General features: G+C 42.2%; 1 protein-coding gene across 7 annotated transcripts in view; it reads right to left on the reverse strand.

The window, feature by feature from the left end:
- RIC1 (RIC1 homolog, RAB6A GEF complex partner 1) overlaps positions 1-17,251 on the reverse strand; it is a 145,353-nt gene that overhangs the window by 7,325 nt on the left and 120,777 nt on the right. For 5 of the 7 annotated variants that reach the window (XR_006966037.1, XM_047101189.1, XM_047101198.1 and 2 more), the window contains 10 exons: positions 17,051-17,089; positions 16,604-16,714; positions 15,712-15,801; positions 14,220-14,380; positions 13,110-13,248; positions 6,557-6,685; positions 5,363-6,091; positions 2,954-3,112; positions 2,729-2,865; positions 823-1,109 (listed from right to left, as the gene is read on the reverse strand). Coding sequence is in view for 6 of the 7 variants with exons in the window: in XM_047101189.1 (XP_046957145.1) it covers positions 823-1,109; positions 2,729-2,865; positions 2,954-3,112; positions 5,363-6,091; positions 6,557-6,685; positions 13,110-13,248; positions 14,220-14,380; positions 15,712-15,801; positions 16,604-16,714; positions 17,051-17,089 (1,981 nt within the window). In the remaining variant the exon portion in view is untranslated. The remainder of the gene's footprint in view (positions 1-822; positions 1,110-2,728; positions 2,866-2,953; positions 3,113-5,362; positions 6,092-6,556; positions 6,686-13,109; positions 13,249-14,219; positions 14,381-15,711; positions 15,802-16,603; positions 16,715-17,050; positions 17,090-17,251) is intronic. The other 2 variants (XM_047101191.1, XM_047101209.1) reach the window with 2 other exon arrangements.

A 17,251-nucleotide genomic window follows, 5' to 3' on the forward strand; every position in this document is an offset into this window, starting at 1 on the left:
ACAGTTTTCTTTAAAAGACCTGAACTCCTGCTTCAGATTCTGGGTCTCTCTCTGCCCCTCCCCTGCTTGCACTCACTCACTCTCTCAAAAATAAACAAAACAGTAAAAAAATAAAATAAAAATTAAAAAAAGGGGGGGGGCACCTGGGTGGCTCAGTCAGTTAAGCGTCTGACTTCGGCTCAGGTCATGATCTCGCAGTTCGGGATTTCGAGCCCCACCTCAGGCTCTGTGCTCACAGCTCAGAGCCTAGAGCCTGCTTCAGATTCTGTGTCTCCTTGTCTCTCTCTGCCCCTCCCCAACTCGCGCGTGTGCACACGCACTTTTTTTCTTCTCTCCCTCCCTCAAAAATAAACATACATTATCTTTTAATTTTTCTTTCACCAAAACAGTTCCACTTTGTCTTCCCCTAGATTAGACAACAGCCCAAGTCTTCAAAGATGCATTTTTACCACTTCTCTGGAACGTCCTACCAGATAAATCACAATTCGGCTTTTCAGGTCCGTGACTAACCCATTCCATAACTTCCCACGATAAGGTAAGTGTGGTAGCAGTTATATTCAGCCAGTTTTCAACTTGTTGATAATCTGTTAACAATGGCTGGATTTACAAATTAAACTTCAAGGTCACAAGACTTAGAGACCTAGTTCTACTTTATTTACACCCCTGGTCAAATGGAGGATGTTCCAATGATGTGCAAAAAGTTGGTTTTATCTGTTCCTGAGTTTAGGAATGAAAAGACTTCCGAGAATAGCGACTAAACAAAATGTCCAAATACTTGCAGCGAAATACAACTCTTGTCCAAGTGACACGAGCTTGCGTTACCTGCTCGGTATTTTCCATTCTTGAAAGGAGAGCTGACAGAAGAGGCTGGGGTGATGGGAAGTGGCCACAGGAAGTCTTTGTGGAGTCTCTTCAGGGCCAGCACAAAGTTGTCCACCCGCGCGGCTCGGGTGCGCTCCTTGCACAGCCAACCGATGAGTTCAAAGCCCAGCTGGGCTGCAAAGCAGCCGAGGTCCTTCAGCCGAACTTCTTCTAAGAGACGCCGGGCGTGTCTCCAGAGCATCATATCAATGTACATGTTCTCAGCACAGTCACTGTCTTTGCTCCATCTGTAAGTGGGAAGACGAGAAACCTGCAGAAAAACCATCCCTGGAGGGCTCCGCGTAGTTCTATGCGGTAGGAACGATCGTGCGGAGAGGGAGGGAAGGGATCCGGATCTAAGTGCCTGACTGAGGATAAAGGACCACGGCTTTCCTGCACGTGATACAAGCTGCCGAACGTACGTGGAACACAGCAGACTTTTAAAACATACTTGTAGAATGAAGTATGGAATAGGAAAAAGAGGAGACAGACGCAGCCAAACCAGGAGGAGGGTGGTGACTGGTGGAAGGAAAGAAAGAGAGCAAATAATGCTGTAGTCGAAGAGACCAATGAAAAGAGGCAAGGAGATCAGACCAAAGAAACTGAGGAGACGCAAGGCGCCGTGAAGTCTCTCCAGGGGAATGGGAGATAAGCAGACACATAAACATACAACCGATGTTTAAAGCTTTGCAGCTTGGCTGTATGCAGTTCTACTCACATGGGCTGATGTGGGATGATCGGTTTGGTAACTGGGTAATGTGGTATCTTCATGAGAGGCAGCACTGGAAGACTCTAGATTCAGATCTGGGCTCTACCTCTCAGTTAGTTGTGTGAACATAACCAAGTTTACAGTCTGGGCCTCTGTTTCTTCACCTCTACAACGTGTGTTAGCAACAGTGTCCACCCTTACAGGTTGTAAGGATGAAAAGACACACGCACGTAGATGCTTAGAACCAGGCACATACTGGGCACTTAATATGTATTAGCCAGTAATTATGTTCAGGGTATGGCTGAGAAGCTGCTGTTCACCTGGCAACTGTTTAGAGTATCCTGTGGTTGCATTTTACTTGGACATAGCCCATGACTGTGTGTGTATATGTTGGGAGTAAGGGTGGCATAAATGGCCGTGATAGGAAAAAGTAGTAAAATATCATGATAAAAAATGTTCAGCCAGTTCTCACTACGTGTCAGGCACTGTAGTAACCATAAAAACAATATAAAAGAAAAGACTAGGGAAGAGAAAAGAGCCGAGAATGTGGAACAACAGAGGAAGGAACACAGGCACCTCCTCACAAACCGGAGGAAATTCTATTTTATAACGTTCAGTGTGAGTTCACAGTTACCTCTCAGGAGACAGTAACCCATCTCTGTGTGATGTAGGTTTCTGTCTTCAGGATACACTTCCCCTTGGCTCTCCCACTGTTTAATGACTTCTCCAATCAAAAGAGTCACAGGAGAGTCAAGTAAATTGGGACTAAATTTTTATTTTTTCAGCATGAGGTACAGTTGGAAAGAAAGGTAAAAGTATTGACTGTAAGAAGGCTTTCTGACTATGTGCAGATTTAATTACCTTCCTTTTTATTCTGGTCCTCTATTATCAGGGTAATTGAAAGTTGCCTGCATTCAGAATGGGGACACAGGACCTCCTCTAGGACAAGGAACAGAAACTGTACAGAAAGTAATGAAGTGAAATACGGCGGAAGGAAGAAGGGAGGCCTTCTGTGTGGTCTTCAAGCCTTTCACAAATGGAAGAAGGAACTGCATTTGGATCAAACAGTTGTTTTCATAAGATCCAATTTACAAACGCCCTGAAATGCAATGTGCCACAGAATGCCCTAACAGCAGTGACAGCTCATTATTCTTTTACCTTTTCCCAGAAGGGCCGGATGGCATACTCAGTGTTTTCTGTAAGCTGAATTTACTAGCAGGAACATTCTCAGCTGACTGGGACAAACTGATGCTTCGATTCCTGAAGAACTCAAATCCACCACTTGAACTGGGTTCCTGTGATCATACACGATGTGCAGTGCAGTTAGAGAAAGGTGCCATGGAGGTGTGTGGTCTAGAGAAGCTGTGCAATTCTGCAACCGACCTGAGCTGTAGGTGTGGATGGAGGGGTCTCAGATTCTCCAGAGCCAATGGCTTTAAGGAATCGAATCATGTGTCGACATAGGTCCCACTTGCCTTGTTCCAGGGCTGTGTTGAACAGAAGGGTAGCATGTTGCCTACTTACTGCCGGAACTTCCATATTCTACAAAAACAACCAAAGACAAGCATTCCTTTTGTACGGCAAATTGTTTGGGAAGTAGGAGCAACTCTTCATCTCCACTGTTTCTGAACCAGAGAAGGAATGCAGCCACAATGCTGTAGGGGAATGTTTAACAGTAACAAGAAAGGGACCAACATAAAGGACGATGCAGGGAAAAGCGAGGCAAGCACTCGGCTGGTGTACTATAAATATGATGTTCTAACTCCCGCTATATTCCAGATACCTCACATAAACCTGACCCACATCCTCTCTTCCCTGGTTCCTACTGACTCCGCCAAGTACTTACACCATTCCTATCTTACGGATGAGGAAACAGGGTTTAGGAACTTAACCACCAGCCGAAAAGCAACAACACAAATCTAGGTTTGCCTGAGTCCAAAAAGCACAGGTCCACCTCTTGTGGCAGGTTGCGGAGGATGTGACAAAAGTGCTCGTGGCTCCGGGCAACGGTCTGTAGTTCTGCTGCACAGTGGGCCTCAGTAATTCTCTCACAGGTGTAACCTCACCGCCTACCTTGGCCTTCAGGGAAAGGCTAATCTGACTGTAATTATTATCTGACAACCCACAAAAATGCTGGAACTGGGAGAGAAAAAGTTTCCAATTCCATTGTTCGGGAGGTCACTGAAAGTCTAAGGGGTGACCTAAAACAAAAAACAGCTGCATCTATTTTGTTTCTCTTTTTAACATTCTGTGGCTTTTTTTAGGCTAGCCAAGGAATCACAGAATTTAAGGGCCATCCAGCTTCCACTGGACTGTTTCCTCTGGTTCCGATCAGTGCTCGTGAAGTAAATAAGCACACAAGAAATGTGCTCCAGGCAGAGATTAAAACAAGTTTATGATTAGCTTCTCAGATCGATGAAAGTGCAGCCTGTCAAATGCGTATGACACTGATAAGAACAACAACTACGAAGCCCTTTTGTCAAACACACAGTGGAACCAATTTTCAGGAGTCTCAAAGAAGTCCTTCATTTGAGAAGAACCGTGTGCTGCGAGGGTAATTACTGTGGCCGGCCCGAGTCTTCTCAGCTTGCTCTGGGGAGCCCAGCACAGGTGCTCTGCCAGGACCCACGTTGCAGCCACAGTCCCGCTCGGCAATTCCGCATGTGAGGAAACACGATGAGCCTGCAGGAGGCTCAAAGAGCTCCAATTAGCTGATACTAGCCCAAACCTGCTAATATTTTTTTTTTAATTTTTTTTTTAACGTTTATTTATTTTTGAGACAGAGAGAGCATGAACGGGGGAGGGTCAGAGAGAGGGAGACACAGAATCTGAAACAGGCTCCAGGCTCTGAGCTGTCAGCACAGAGCCCGACGCGGGGCTCGAACTCACGGACCGCGAGATCGTGACCTGAGCCGAAGTCGGCCGCCCAACCGACTGAGCCACCCAGGCGCCCCAAACCTGCTAATATTAAAGATAACTCTTTATTATTACATTTCCTATGTAACAGATGTTGTTGTATGTATCCTACTATATATATGTAATATATACTACTACATTGTCTATATAATAATACACAATATTATTCAAAATAGTACCATAAACTCAATCGGTTTCAGGCCTACTTATGGACAAACAGGATTTTTAAAAAATCTTGCAGGGGCACCTGGGTGGCTCAGTTGGTTAAGCATCCGGCTCTTGGTTTCGGCTCAGGTCGTGATCTCACAATTTGTGGGTTCAAGCTCCGAGTGGGGCTCTGTGCTGGCAGCACAGGTCCAGCTCGGGATTCTCTCTCTCCCTCTCTCTCTGCCCCACTTCTGCCTGCACTCTCTCAAAATAAAGAAACTTAAAAAAAAAAATCCTTGAAGCATTACTTCATGATATTCAAAAAAGTTTTCTGGGGCGCCTGGGTGGCTCAGTCGGGTGCGCGTCTGACTTCGGCTCAGGTCATGACCTCACAGTCTGCGAGTTTGAGCCCTGCATCAGGCTCTGTGCCAACAGCTCGGAGCCTGGAGCCTGCTTCAGATTCCACGTCTCCCTCTCTCTCTGCCCCTCCTCTGCTCGCGCCACTGTCTCTCAAAAATAAAATAAAAACATTAAAAAAAAAATTCAAAAAAGTTTTCTGACCTCATTTGAGAAGATTAAGTTCTTCAAAAAGAAGATATAAAATGAACAGAGAACCAGACTGTGTCAGTCCCTTTAACGCAAACAGTGTCGACACAGGATATTTCTTTTTTCTCTCTCCTGAGTTTAAGCTCATTAAGTCTTGTACCTTTATGAGAAGAGAAGTGTTACCTGTAAGATGATAAGGTAAGAGGCAGCTGTGTCCAAGTCCTGAGCCATCAAGCATTCCTCAAACAAGTCCTTGGGGTTTCCAACGGCTGCAAAAAGGTAATTCCACAGGGCATATTCAGTCTTCCTGGCACAATGAACAACCGTCTGCAGGAAGAGGGGGAACTCGGTGATGAATTTTGCCACAGTGGGAAGCAGAGGGTCGGGAATGGGTTCCCGTGAGGTAGCTTCTTCCTCCAGCACTTCGTGGAGCATGAGCTCCAGCACGTGAGGGAAGTAAGGTAATGCAGCGCAGGACTGGGCCAAGAGCAAGGCCTGCTCCCCAAGGTTCCTGACCAGCAGCTGACGCAGAATGTGGTGGAGGTAGATCTGGGAGGTCCTCTCCACGACACAGTAAGGGAAGAGCACCTCCAGCTGTTCCCGAGCACTGTTCCGCGTGTACAAAGAATCATAGAGCAAAGTGTCATTGACAGCACCAAGGACTAACGCGTCTTCAAACAGAACAGCCAGGGGGTAAATATTGATGTGGAAAGGCAGCATGATCCGCTGGGACAAGAAGGAATGGGGCTTGCGGTGATCCCTGGGGAAGAGAGGGAGCCAAACTTTCATCCCTGCACCTCCACAGCTCAGCCACAGGGCCTCCAGAAGGTGACGCTTTTGTTTATTTGCTCGGCACGTGGTCCAGACATTTTCAACGGACTGGGCCAGTACAACGGGAGGACAGAATGGCAGCTGCAAAAGCAAAGACCAGAATCAATCGTCTTCCTACTAAATCTGCACATTCTGAAGTTCCTAGGTGCCAGTTTCTGAAGTCTTTCAAAATGACAGCACAACTTCTTTTGGGAAAATTAGGGGACTCTATTTAGAATTAGAGTTAATGAGGGTACCTTCCTTTCTTTCAAAGTATGTGTATTTAAATCTAAAAACAAGACAAAACCCAAAGACCCCACAAACTTCATCAATTTATCCTACTTTCCCATTAGAATTAGCAAATAATAATGCCTAAGCGTTACCATTGGGAGCATGGAACATATAACTGTTGCAAAACGTTCTTATTTACCCTTCGCAAACAGTCTTCTACCTAGAAAGTTAAAGGCTGGTATTATACGTCTTCCAGTTTCCAAGTCACAAGACTATACTCTCCTCTTATTTTATCCCTTCATCCTTAATGTTCTAAATGACTTTCATTTTACTCACAAGCTTCCTTTGGTTAGGGTGACTGTCCTTCTCCCGGATCTGAGGCCCCGATCTGTCCCTCTGCATCATGATGAGCTGTCCTGCGAGATTTAGCATAATGCTCTCTGCATCGCGAGCCTGAAAGAAAAACTGAAGCCATGCTAATCCGTAGGTCTGCAGCATCCCCCACCCCCCCAATCTATACGGTTTACAGGTGAAACCACCAACAGTGCTTACGGAGGGTGCACCGTGCACAGCAGTTCTGCTGGGCAATGTGGAGAACAGGCTGCTCTCGGGCCAGGGTATAACTGACCACACTGCAATTCAGGAACAGTACAAATGAATGTAAAACTGAGGGCAGAGCTGAATTATCCTGATAAAATGAGGAGAATTTCACAAGCTCATAAATGTGAGAGACCTTTCAGTGACCTCGCTGGCACAGCCACAGAAGGCTTACAGGGGGAAACGGGCTTGAAGGGTGAGGAGGACACCCGGGAGAAAGGGAAGGGGCTGGTTCTCCAGATGAAGAACATCACGTGAATGACACCGAGACAGAACATTTCTTTTGGGAAAATGAGAACAATCTGACTAGATTAGGAATATTATGGGAAAAACATAAAAGAGACCTTCAAGGAGGGCTTGGAAAGCCAGCTTTAAAAAAGAAGGCGGAAAATAAGCCACTACTTATGATTCTTAAGTAAGAGAGTTATTAAAAATTCTGAGTTATCCATTATCCAGGGGCACCCGGGCGGCTCAGTCGGTGAAGCATATGACTCTTGATTTCGACTCAGGTCATGATCTCACAGTTTGTGGGTTCAAGCCCTATGTCAGGCTCCGTGCTGACAGTGCAGAGCCTGCTTGGGATTCTCGCTCTCTCCCTCCCTCTCTGCCCCTCCCCTGCTCATATTCCCTCGTTCAAAATAAACGTAAAAAAATTCTGAGGTACTGGCAGACATCATGGGTGTTAACTTCAGGAGTGAATGAAACAGTCTGCCTTTTCATTATGGAACATTTCAATCGAATCCTAAAGTAGGACTCCCCATTAAAAACCCTCTCACCTGGCTGAAGGTTGAAAAGCATTGTTTTACAGCGAAATCTCAGATATCAAGATGTTTTCACTTGTAAAGAGGAAGAGCATTTTAGTATTTTGATTTACCAAACCCCCCCCCCCGTCAAAAAAAAACAAAACAAAAACTCACAGACACCACAGATATGAAAGGCAGGAAAAGAGAGAACTGAATCAAAGAGGATTTCAGGCTGTCACACCTAGAGGAGGTGCCAGGTACCACTGACAAGTTACAAGGAGAAGGTAATAAGGAAGGGAAAATTGAATGGTTTAATTTCATCGCTTGTTAAATAAACGTGAAAGAACCTGAAGACTTGCAAGTAAAAGTGCGGTCAGAGAGGAACGGAGTTCAGAGCAGCACGCCAGAACCACAGTGAGCTGGTGAAGTGAAGGAAGCAGACGAGCTTCCTCAAGCGAAGGATGCAGGACTGGAAAGCAGCCGGTGGCCAGAAGGGACAGAGGAGCACAGCGTGACACACAGCAGAGAAGGGAAGAATTTTAGGAAGGAACGGGTGGGACTGCATCCCAGCTTGAGGCCTGCCGACAGGATGAATTTAAGCTGTCGTTATTATTTAGGGTCCAGTCAGAAAAACAGCAGACACCCTCCGTATGCTATTGCAAAGCAGTTACTCCAAACGCTCTTTTGTACTGGCTTTCCGACACTACAGGGACTGTGTATAAGAAATGGCAAGACGGTCCAGGAGATTCATGGGTTTTGTCATTCACTTTTTCTTCAGACTGTGTCCAGGTAGAAAATAAATGTAATAAGAACTGTTATTGGGACGCATAATTCAACTGGTTCAGCCGATTAAGCATCCGACTTCGGCTCAGGTCATGATCTTGCTACACTATTCATGGGTTCCAGCCCCACATCGGGCTCCGCTGACAGCTCAGAGCCTGGAGCCTGCTTCAGATTCTGTCTCCCTCTCTCTCCCTGCCCCTCCCCTGCTCTCTCAAAAATAAAAATAAAACATTTAAAAGAAAAGAAATGCTGTTAATTTACAGAAAAGTAGAAGTTAAAAAAATAAAAAGACAGTATCTCCAAACAAGTGCTACAAAGACGGAGAACTTTACTCGGAAAGAAGTTGTGGTTCTCAATTTAGCACAGAAAGACATGAAAACTAAAAACTGGATTATCTTTCCATAACACATGAGAAACAACATATAGCATGGAGGTAGGAGAAGGAAAAATGGAAATTAAAAGACGCGTGGCAACTGTAAGAGCTTGACTGCAGAGGACAAAGAAAAATGAAGACGCAGTCCCAAGAATCAGAACAGTGGGCCCAGGGACTGGCACAGAAACTCCGTAACACTTCTTAGGAGGACCTACTGCAATTCACCACAACATGACTAATGTTCACAATGACCATTGTGGAGTGTTAAAATGGGCAAATTTCACTACAGTTTACATTACCTCACTAAACAAATGCAACCATTTCTCTTAACTTCATTCGCGTCCATGCATTCAACATTTTCTATACTACAATATGTAAGAACAGATGACTGCAACAGCACTTTCAAGCAATTTTAATAAGCTTTTCAGAAACTTAACATAAAAGCAGGGACTACATGTATCTCCCAAATGCCAAATTTGAAAGAATCAAATATACCATCCCTTACCCTAAAAACTCTCCGGCAGATGATTCTTCTTAGGAGCTTCAGAGACAAGGAGCCCCTCTCATAAGGGAGGCCATCTCACTGTTTTTAAACAGTTTTTGTTGTTGGGGTTTCTTTAATCTTTAATATTGAATCAAGACATGCCCTGCTGTAGCAATCTTGGTCTTCCCTCTGTGCAAGGAGTAATCAGTCTATTTCCTACTACATTTCAACTTCTTAATCTGCTCTTTACCACATTAGATCTCTTCCCTTTGTGAAAGGCCCTCTTTGTTAACTTTTTAAATTCCAATTAACATAGTGTTATATTAGTTTCAGGTGTACAGTATAGCGAATTCAACATTTCCATACATCACCAGGTGTTCATCACAAGTGCACTCCTTAATCCCTGTTGTGTATTTCACCCATCCCCCACCTATCTCCCTTCTGGTGACCATCAGGTTTGTTCTCTACAGTTAAGGGTCTGCTTCTTGGGGGGTGCCTAGGTGGCTCAGTCGGTCGAGCGTCCAACTTCGGCTCAGGTCATGATCTCGCAGTTTGTGAGTTCAGGCCCTGCGTCGGGCTCTGTGCTGACAGCTCCGAGCCTGGAGCCTGCTTCAGATTCTGTGTCTCCCTGCCTCTGCCCCTTCCCTGCTCATGCTCTGCCTTTCTCTGTCTCTCAAAAATGAATAAACATTTAAAAAAAAAAATTTTTTTTTAAAAGAGTGTTTCTTGGTTTCTTTTTCCTTGGCTCATTTGTTTTGTTTCTTAAATTCCACATATGAGTGAAATCAAATGGTTTTTGTCTTTCCCTGACTTATTTCACTTAGTATTATATTCTCTAGATCCATCCATGTTTTTGCAAATGGTAAGATTTCATTTATGGCTGAGTAATATTCCATAGTATATATCGCATCTTCTTTACCATTCATCTATCAGTGGATACTTCCACAGTTTGGCTATTATAAATAATGCTACAATAAATATGGGGGTACACATATTCCTCTTAGTGTTTTTGTATTTTTTTGGGTAAATACCCAGTAGTGTGATTACTGGACCATAGGGTAGTTCTATTTTTAACTTTTTAAGGAACCTCTGTACTGTCTTTAACAGTGGCTGCACCAGTTTGCATTCCCAACAACAGCACATGAAGGTCCCCTTTTCTCTACATCTTTGTCAACACACATTGTTTCTTGTGTTTTTTGTTTTAGCCCTTCTGACAGGCGGGAGGTGATAGCTCACTGTGGTTCTGTAATTTCCTGATGATGAATGATGTTGAGCGTCTTTTCTTTTTTTTTTTTTTAATTTTTTTTTTCCAACGTTTTTATTTATTTTTGGGACAGAGAGAGACAGAGCATGAACGGGGGAGGGGCAGAGAGAGAGGGAGACACAGAATCGGAAACAGGCTCCAGGCTCGGAGCCATCAGCCCAGAGCCTGACGCGGGGCTCGAACTCCCGGACCGCGAGATCGTGACCTGGCTGAAGTCGGACGCTTAACCGACTGCGCCACCCAGGCGCCCCGATGTTGAGCGTCTTTTCATGTGTCTGTTGGAAACGTCTTCTTAAATGTGGTACCCAGTATTGCTGGCGCCACTGACTGCATACTGTATCTGGGAACTACGAGGAGTCCCTTTATCTTCCTTCATATGAAAACTTCAAATGTGATCAAAAGTATAGAGAATAGTACAATGAACCCCAAGATTCCCATCACCCAAATTCAGTTATTCAAGATTTGCCACATTTGCTCCATCCATCCTTTTTTTTTCATTTATTATGCCAAAGTATTTTAAAGGAAGATATGCTGTTTTACCCCTATACTATACATCTCCAAAGTACTTGGATATTTGTCTAGATAATCATAATGCCAGCACCACATCTAATAAAATCTACAGGTATTCCTTAATGTCACCTGAGTGGATATCAAGTATCTCTAATTGCTTTATAGTGTCTTTTTAAAACAAATTTTTTAATGTTTATTTTTGAGAGAGAGAGAGAGAGAGAGAGAGCGCGCACAAGCGTGAGAGAAAGCATGCGTGCAAGCAAGCAGGGGAGGAGCAGAGAGAGGAAGACACAGAATCCAAAGCAGGCTCCATGCTCTGAGCTGTCAGCACATAGCCCGACGCGGGGCTTGAACCCATGAACTATGAGATCATGACCTGAGCCAAAGTTGAACCCTTAACTTAGCCACCCAGGTGCCCCAATAGTGTCTTTTTATAGCCAGTTCGAATCAGGATACAAATGAACTTAGCACTACATTTGATTGTTACAGTTGTAAAGAATTCTTTAGAAGAGTCTCCCCTTAACTTTGTTCTCCCACATTCCTATAGAATGTTCTACATTCTGCTTCCTTGTGGTGATAAACTAAACCTCTATTCCTGTATTTCCTATGAATGGAACTTGACTCTAGAAGCTTAGCTCAGAATTCAGGTAGAATTCTTCATGTGAAGTAATGTTGCATCACCCCGGGGAATCATACTACACCTGGTTCTCCCACTTGTAGTCATGCTAACGTGGATTAATAAGACTTAGATATGGCCACCTCATCTCCTCATTGTGAAATACCCCATCAACCTTTCACCTGATCACTGTCTAAATTAGTTATTTCCACAGGGGCTACAAAATGGTGATTGTATAATTCTTACCTTCCTTGCACATCTTTCAGCTTCAATTCTTCTGTAAAATAGAACTTTTCCTTATTACTATGATTCTCTGGCTATCATGAAATATAGTTTGCAGAGGAAATGGGATCTAGATTTTAAAGAAGATGAATGGAAGTGCCTTAATGGGAAATAAAAGACAGACTAAGAAGACAGAGATGACAAATAAATCTACATAGAGTTTTCCTTTGAAAATGAGTTCCACATTGACATGAACTTTGGAAACCACTTGTGTAACAGAAGGAACCTTGGGGGCACCAGGGTGGCTCAGTTGGTTAAGGGTCCAACTTCGGCTCAGGTCATGATCTCGCAGTTTGTGAGTTCAGGCCCTGCGTCGGGCTTTGTGCTGACAGCTCCGAGCCTGGAGTCTGCTTCTGCTTCTGTGTCTCCCTTTCTCTGCCCCTCCCCTGGCTTGCACTTTCTCATTCTCTCTCTCTCTCTCTCTCTCTCAAAAATAAATAAACATTAAAAAAGTTTTTAAAAAGAAGGAAACTTGGAATAGGAAGTTTAAAATGTTGGTTTAATCACAAACTAAGGCACTATGTTTTCTCTTTCCTTACAGTTGACTAATCATGCAGTGTTTGTATTTTATGTTCATTCCACTTCTTTCCATCTTTTTCACTGGCAAGTTTGGGTCACTAGCACCCTCCACTTAGATCGTTATAAGGGCCTCTCAGCTCCTCTCCCTATACCCAGTTTTGTCCCACTCTGGTTCATTCTCCTTCTTATGGTTAGACTGAACATTACAAAGCTTAGATCTAATAATATCCAGCTTAAGATACTTTATAGACTTCCTAATAAAGCCAGACTTTAAGATAAAGTCCACTCACTCTGAAGTTCTTCCAATTCCCTGAATGTGTAATCTTCTCTCCTACCTGTGGGCCTCTGCACTACTCTTCTGACTGACCTGAAATTCCTACTCTTAGATAACTACCACTCACCCTTTGGGTTTCAATTTAAATGGTACAGAAATCTCTATCTAGACTATTCCATGTTTTTGTTATATACTCTTAGGGTGACCTATACTACTTTCTGGTATGTGTATCACAACTGTAATTAATTATGTACACAATTACTTCTGGATTGTCTGAACAAAAGCCCAGTTTGTTTAGTTTGCCACTATAACCCAGTATCTCCATAGAAGGACATGTTAGACACTTAATATTTATTTGCTAAACAAATAAATAGTTGCTGGTATCACCTTGAAATGCTATAAACCGAGATGAAACTCTAGAAAGCTCTGATAAGGGAACGGTACCTGCTGTGGCATTTTCAGGGTGATCCCATTCTCTGTGCTCACTGATGTCAGAGTGACAGACACCACAAGGAAAGGGTGAGGAATGTAGCGCGACATGGAGACTTCTTGAAGAACCTGAATACCAGCTGTAGTGGTGGGACTGCAAAAAAAGAGAAAAATACACCTCAACGTGAAGGCTAACGAGTTTTTTGTTTTCCTTTCTTGTCCACTGTTAACAGTAGTAGATTTCATGCTTATGGATGATCCAAATGCCTTCTCCTTCTCATTCCCTCCTCCCCAAATATCCTTTAAGCAGTAGACTGGTGAGGGTGACATATACAAAAAACACATACGGAAATGAGGGAGAAAGAAAGGAAAGAAGGAGAAAAAGACCTCGGAAAATTAGGAAAGGAAACTAGGAAACAAAAATAGGAATAGCTTAATTAGTTGAGAAAGGATACGGGTTCTATCTGAGGCTAGTAAAATTTCTTAATTCTTATCTTTACAGTATTCCTCAATCACTATGCTATTTCAGCAAATACACACTTCACGACTATTTTAAAAAAGAAACAAATACACATCACAAATTAAAATAAAACTCAAGAGGTGGGGTCTAAGTGCTGCAAGCCAACCATATACCAAGAAGAATACAGGCAACACACAACAGCAACAGGGACGCACAGCATTTCCCGCTACAGTCTACAGCCATCTAGCTCGGGGGAAATTACGTGAGTTGGCAAAGGACACTCTTCCTAAGGCTTGAAGCCAGTGTTAAATTTCCCCAAATGTCTAGAACTTTAGGATCGCTGGTAACCACTTGTTTTCAAGGCTGTGAAAAAAACCTTGTATCGAAGTTACCCCATCCCAAACTAGATTTTTCTTTTCTTTTTTTTTTTTTTTCCAAATAAATCCAGTAAGATCAGCTGAAGAAGCTAGTGCAGGCTCTTTTATTTACTTAGGTGGCTAAAAAATAACCACATGAACATCACTAAGCATAGCATTTCTTACTTTTTTAACTTCTAAAACAAAGGAAACGAAATGCAAAATTAGAATAACTTTTAAGAAAATAAAAACTACAGAGGAAACAATACACAAAAGCAAAAAGTGACTTGTCACATGCTATATACTTACCCATCAGATTTTCTTTCAATACTGTAAAGGCATATTGAACAGTCGGCTCTAAATACTATTACCATGTCCCGGAAGACACTGAGCAGTAATGTTTCTGCTTGTGCTTTGGTGATGTGAGCAAAGGCATTGTCCAGATTTGATGTTCGCAAATAAACTCTGAGCTGAAGAACACAAAAAGAGAAAAACTGTAAAAACAAGATACCTACACCACAGATGACTAAATACTTTAGACATCTGTTTTTTGTCTACTGACTTCTTTTCAAGTAAGAGAAATTTAAAGACTAATCTGAGCATTAATAATGTTTATATTTTCACACGGTAGGCTCATTTACAAATAGCCAAAAGTTGAAGTGATTAAAACAGGGAATGTATAAGGTACTTTTTTTTTTAAGCTTATTTATTTTGAGATAGAGAGAGAGAGAGAGAGAGAGAGACAGAGAGAAAGCATGTGAGCCTGTGCATGAGCTGGGGAGGGGCAGAAGGGGTGGAGAGAGAGAATCCCAAGCAGGCTCTGCACTGTCAGCGCAGAGCCCAACATGAGGACTCAAACTCACAAATCATGAGACCCTGACCTGAGACGAAACTGAGTCAGCCGCTCAACTGACTGAGCCACCCAGGCACTCCCTTTTAAAGACCTGAATATCTAGACCTGATATAAGTAGACCAGCAGTTTCTAAAAATATAAACATACAAATCAATAAATTATAGCCATCCTTATAAACTTCTCAGCTTTGAATAATTCTTTTTATAAACTTCACAGAGAATGTCTAACAGCTAAAAATCCTTAGAAAAAGTTATCTTAGAAGTTTGAATTATCCCTTTAAAAATTAAAAAAAAATTTTTTTTAAATATTTATCTTTTGAGAGTGTGTGTATGCGTGCAAGTGGGGGAAGGGGTGGGGGGAGGGGGGCGGCAGACAGAGGATCCGAAGCAGGCTCTGTGCTAACTGCAGACAGCCCACTGTGAGGCTCAAACTCATGAACTGTGAGATCATGACCTGAGCCAAAGTCAGATGCTCAACCAACTGAGCCACCCTGGTGAGCCTTTAAAAATGTTTTTAAAGTAGTAACCCATAATGAAAGTCTCATTACCTAAAAATGCCAAATTCTTTTTTTTTTTTATTTAATGTTTATTTACATTTGAGAGAGAGAAAGCGTGTGTGTGTGTGTGTGTGTGTGTGTGTGTGTGTGTGTGTGTCAGTGGGAGAGGGGCAGAGAGAGAGGGAGACACAGAATCCGAAGCAGGCTCCAAGCTCTGAGCTGTCAGCACAGAGCCTGACACGGGGCTCAAACTCACGAACCGTGAGATCATGACCTGAGCTGAAGTTGGTCGCCTAACTGACTGAGCCACCCAGGCGCCCCTAAAAATGCCAAATTCTTAAGAATAAAATGATTTGTTCATTTTCCAAAAATTATTTTAATATTAAACCAAATAGTGATTAACATCTTTAAAATATAAAAATCTATTATTTCTGAAAGAAACAAAACCCTACCTCTTCTTGATGGTCACTTATGTTATAACATGCCAGGACAACAAAATCATTCCACCAGGCTAAGCCACCAGTCACAATCATATTTTGCTCCTTAAAAGATAATCAAAAACACTATTTACCTTTATGTATGCTGCCAGAAGTTACAACAAGTAACACACTTATAAAATATTCCTACGCAGACAATGAAAGCTCAAATTATTTCTGCTCTATTCTCTATCCCCCCCAATTAAGTATTATTCTGGGGCCTTTAATAATAATGATTCATGTCCTATTCTGAATATACAAACATTTCTGTAAATAACTGGGTACCATGCAGCATCATTACTCCCCTGAATATGCAACAGACTTTGGTTAAATTCTGGCTTTATCATTTATCACCTGCTTGACTCCAAATCTTAGTTTTTCTTTTATAAAATGGTGAGTAGTATCAGTGTCCTGAGTTACGAAGATCAGTGAGGTGACAAGGTTTCAGGAAGCCCCTTCAAGTGCACTGCAGGCACCTACTTAACAGTAACTTCCTCGTCTTTTCCTATTTGATTCGTGCAAAATCCAACTGCCCATCTTTCTATGCTACCCACATCTTTACATCACACACTGACAAGCACGAAACGATCTCAAATTTTGTGGATATTTATTCTGATCATAGCTGGTGATCCCAAGATGTAATGGAAGAGTAAATCCTCAAGTTAGAAACCATCTCCATACAAATCCTTTACCAAATATCAAGTACTTTATTAGAACTGACTCTTACATGTAATCCAACATCAACATTTTTTTATTAACTAAATTTTTTATCTGATTTGATTATTGATTTGAGTTTTTATTAACAGTGGCTTACTTTACAGTTCTCTTAGAGTCTGAGACATCAGTTTTTAATTTCAAAAAGACTAACCTGGGTAATGTTTCCAAAAAGTTTCCATTTTTTGGTGAGTAAAGAGTAATGTGCAAAACCAAACTTGCCAACCACAGCAATATTCTGTCCAAGCTTATCAATAGCTGAAAACTAATTAAAAAAAAAAAAATTAAGAACTCTTCTTTGCAAACCTATATACTTTATTAAGTATAAAGAGCTCAGCATTATTGTGTCAGGCAAACAGACTACTAATAAATGTTTGCTAAGTGAATTAAATGTAAAATGCTAAATATAAAAATCTGAATATTTACATGCAAGTTACATTTGACCAAATTATAGATGTTAATACGCTAACAATGTACAAAGGATCAAGTATTAAAATGTTACTTTTATCAATGCACCCACCGAAAAGGCTGAATTCCCAGAATGCCTCCTGCAGCAAACGCTATCCAATAAAAGTTAACACCAAGAAAATAAATAACTCACCCGTATAGGCCAATTGCTCTCTAGATAGGTGTTGGAAATCTACAGAAAATAATACATCAGTTTGGTAAGACTTCCAAAATGTATTTAAACTTAAAGCAATTAACATCACAATATGAAATTCATTTTCCTGTACGATGTCTAGTGTTACCAAATAACAGGTATTACTAGCAGAGTACTTGGAATTTACCATTTGAATACCAG

The sequence above is a fragment of the Lynx rufus genome, unplaced genomic scaffold, assembly GCF_022079265.1.
Source record: "Lynx rufus isolate CCGP_SWC_20201006 ecotype Redwood Valley unplaced genomic scaffold, mLynRuf1.p SCAF_10, whole genome shotgun sequence".
NCBI lineage: Eukaryota > Metazoa > Chordata > Mammalia > Carnivora > Felidae > Lynx > Lynx rufus.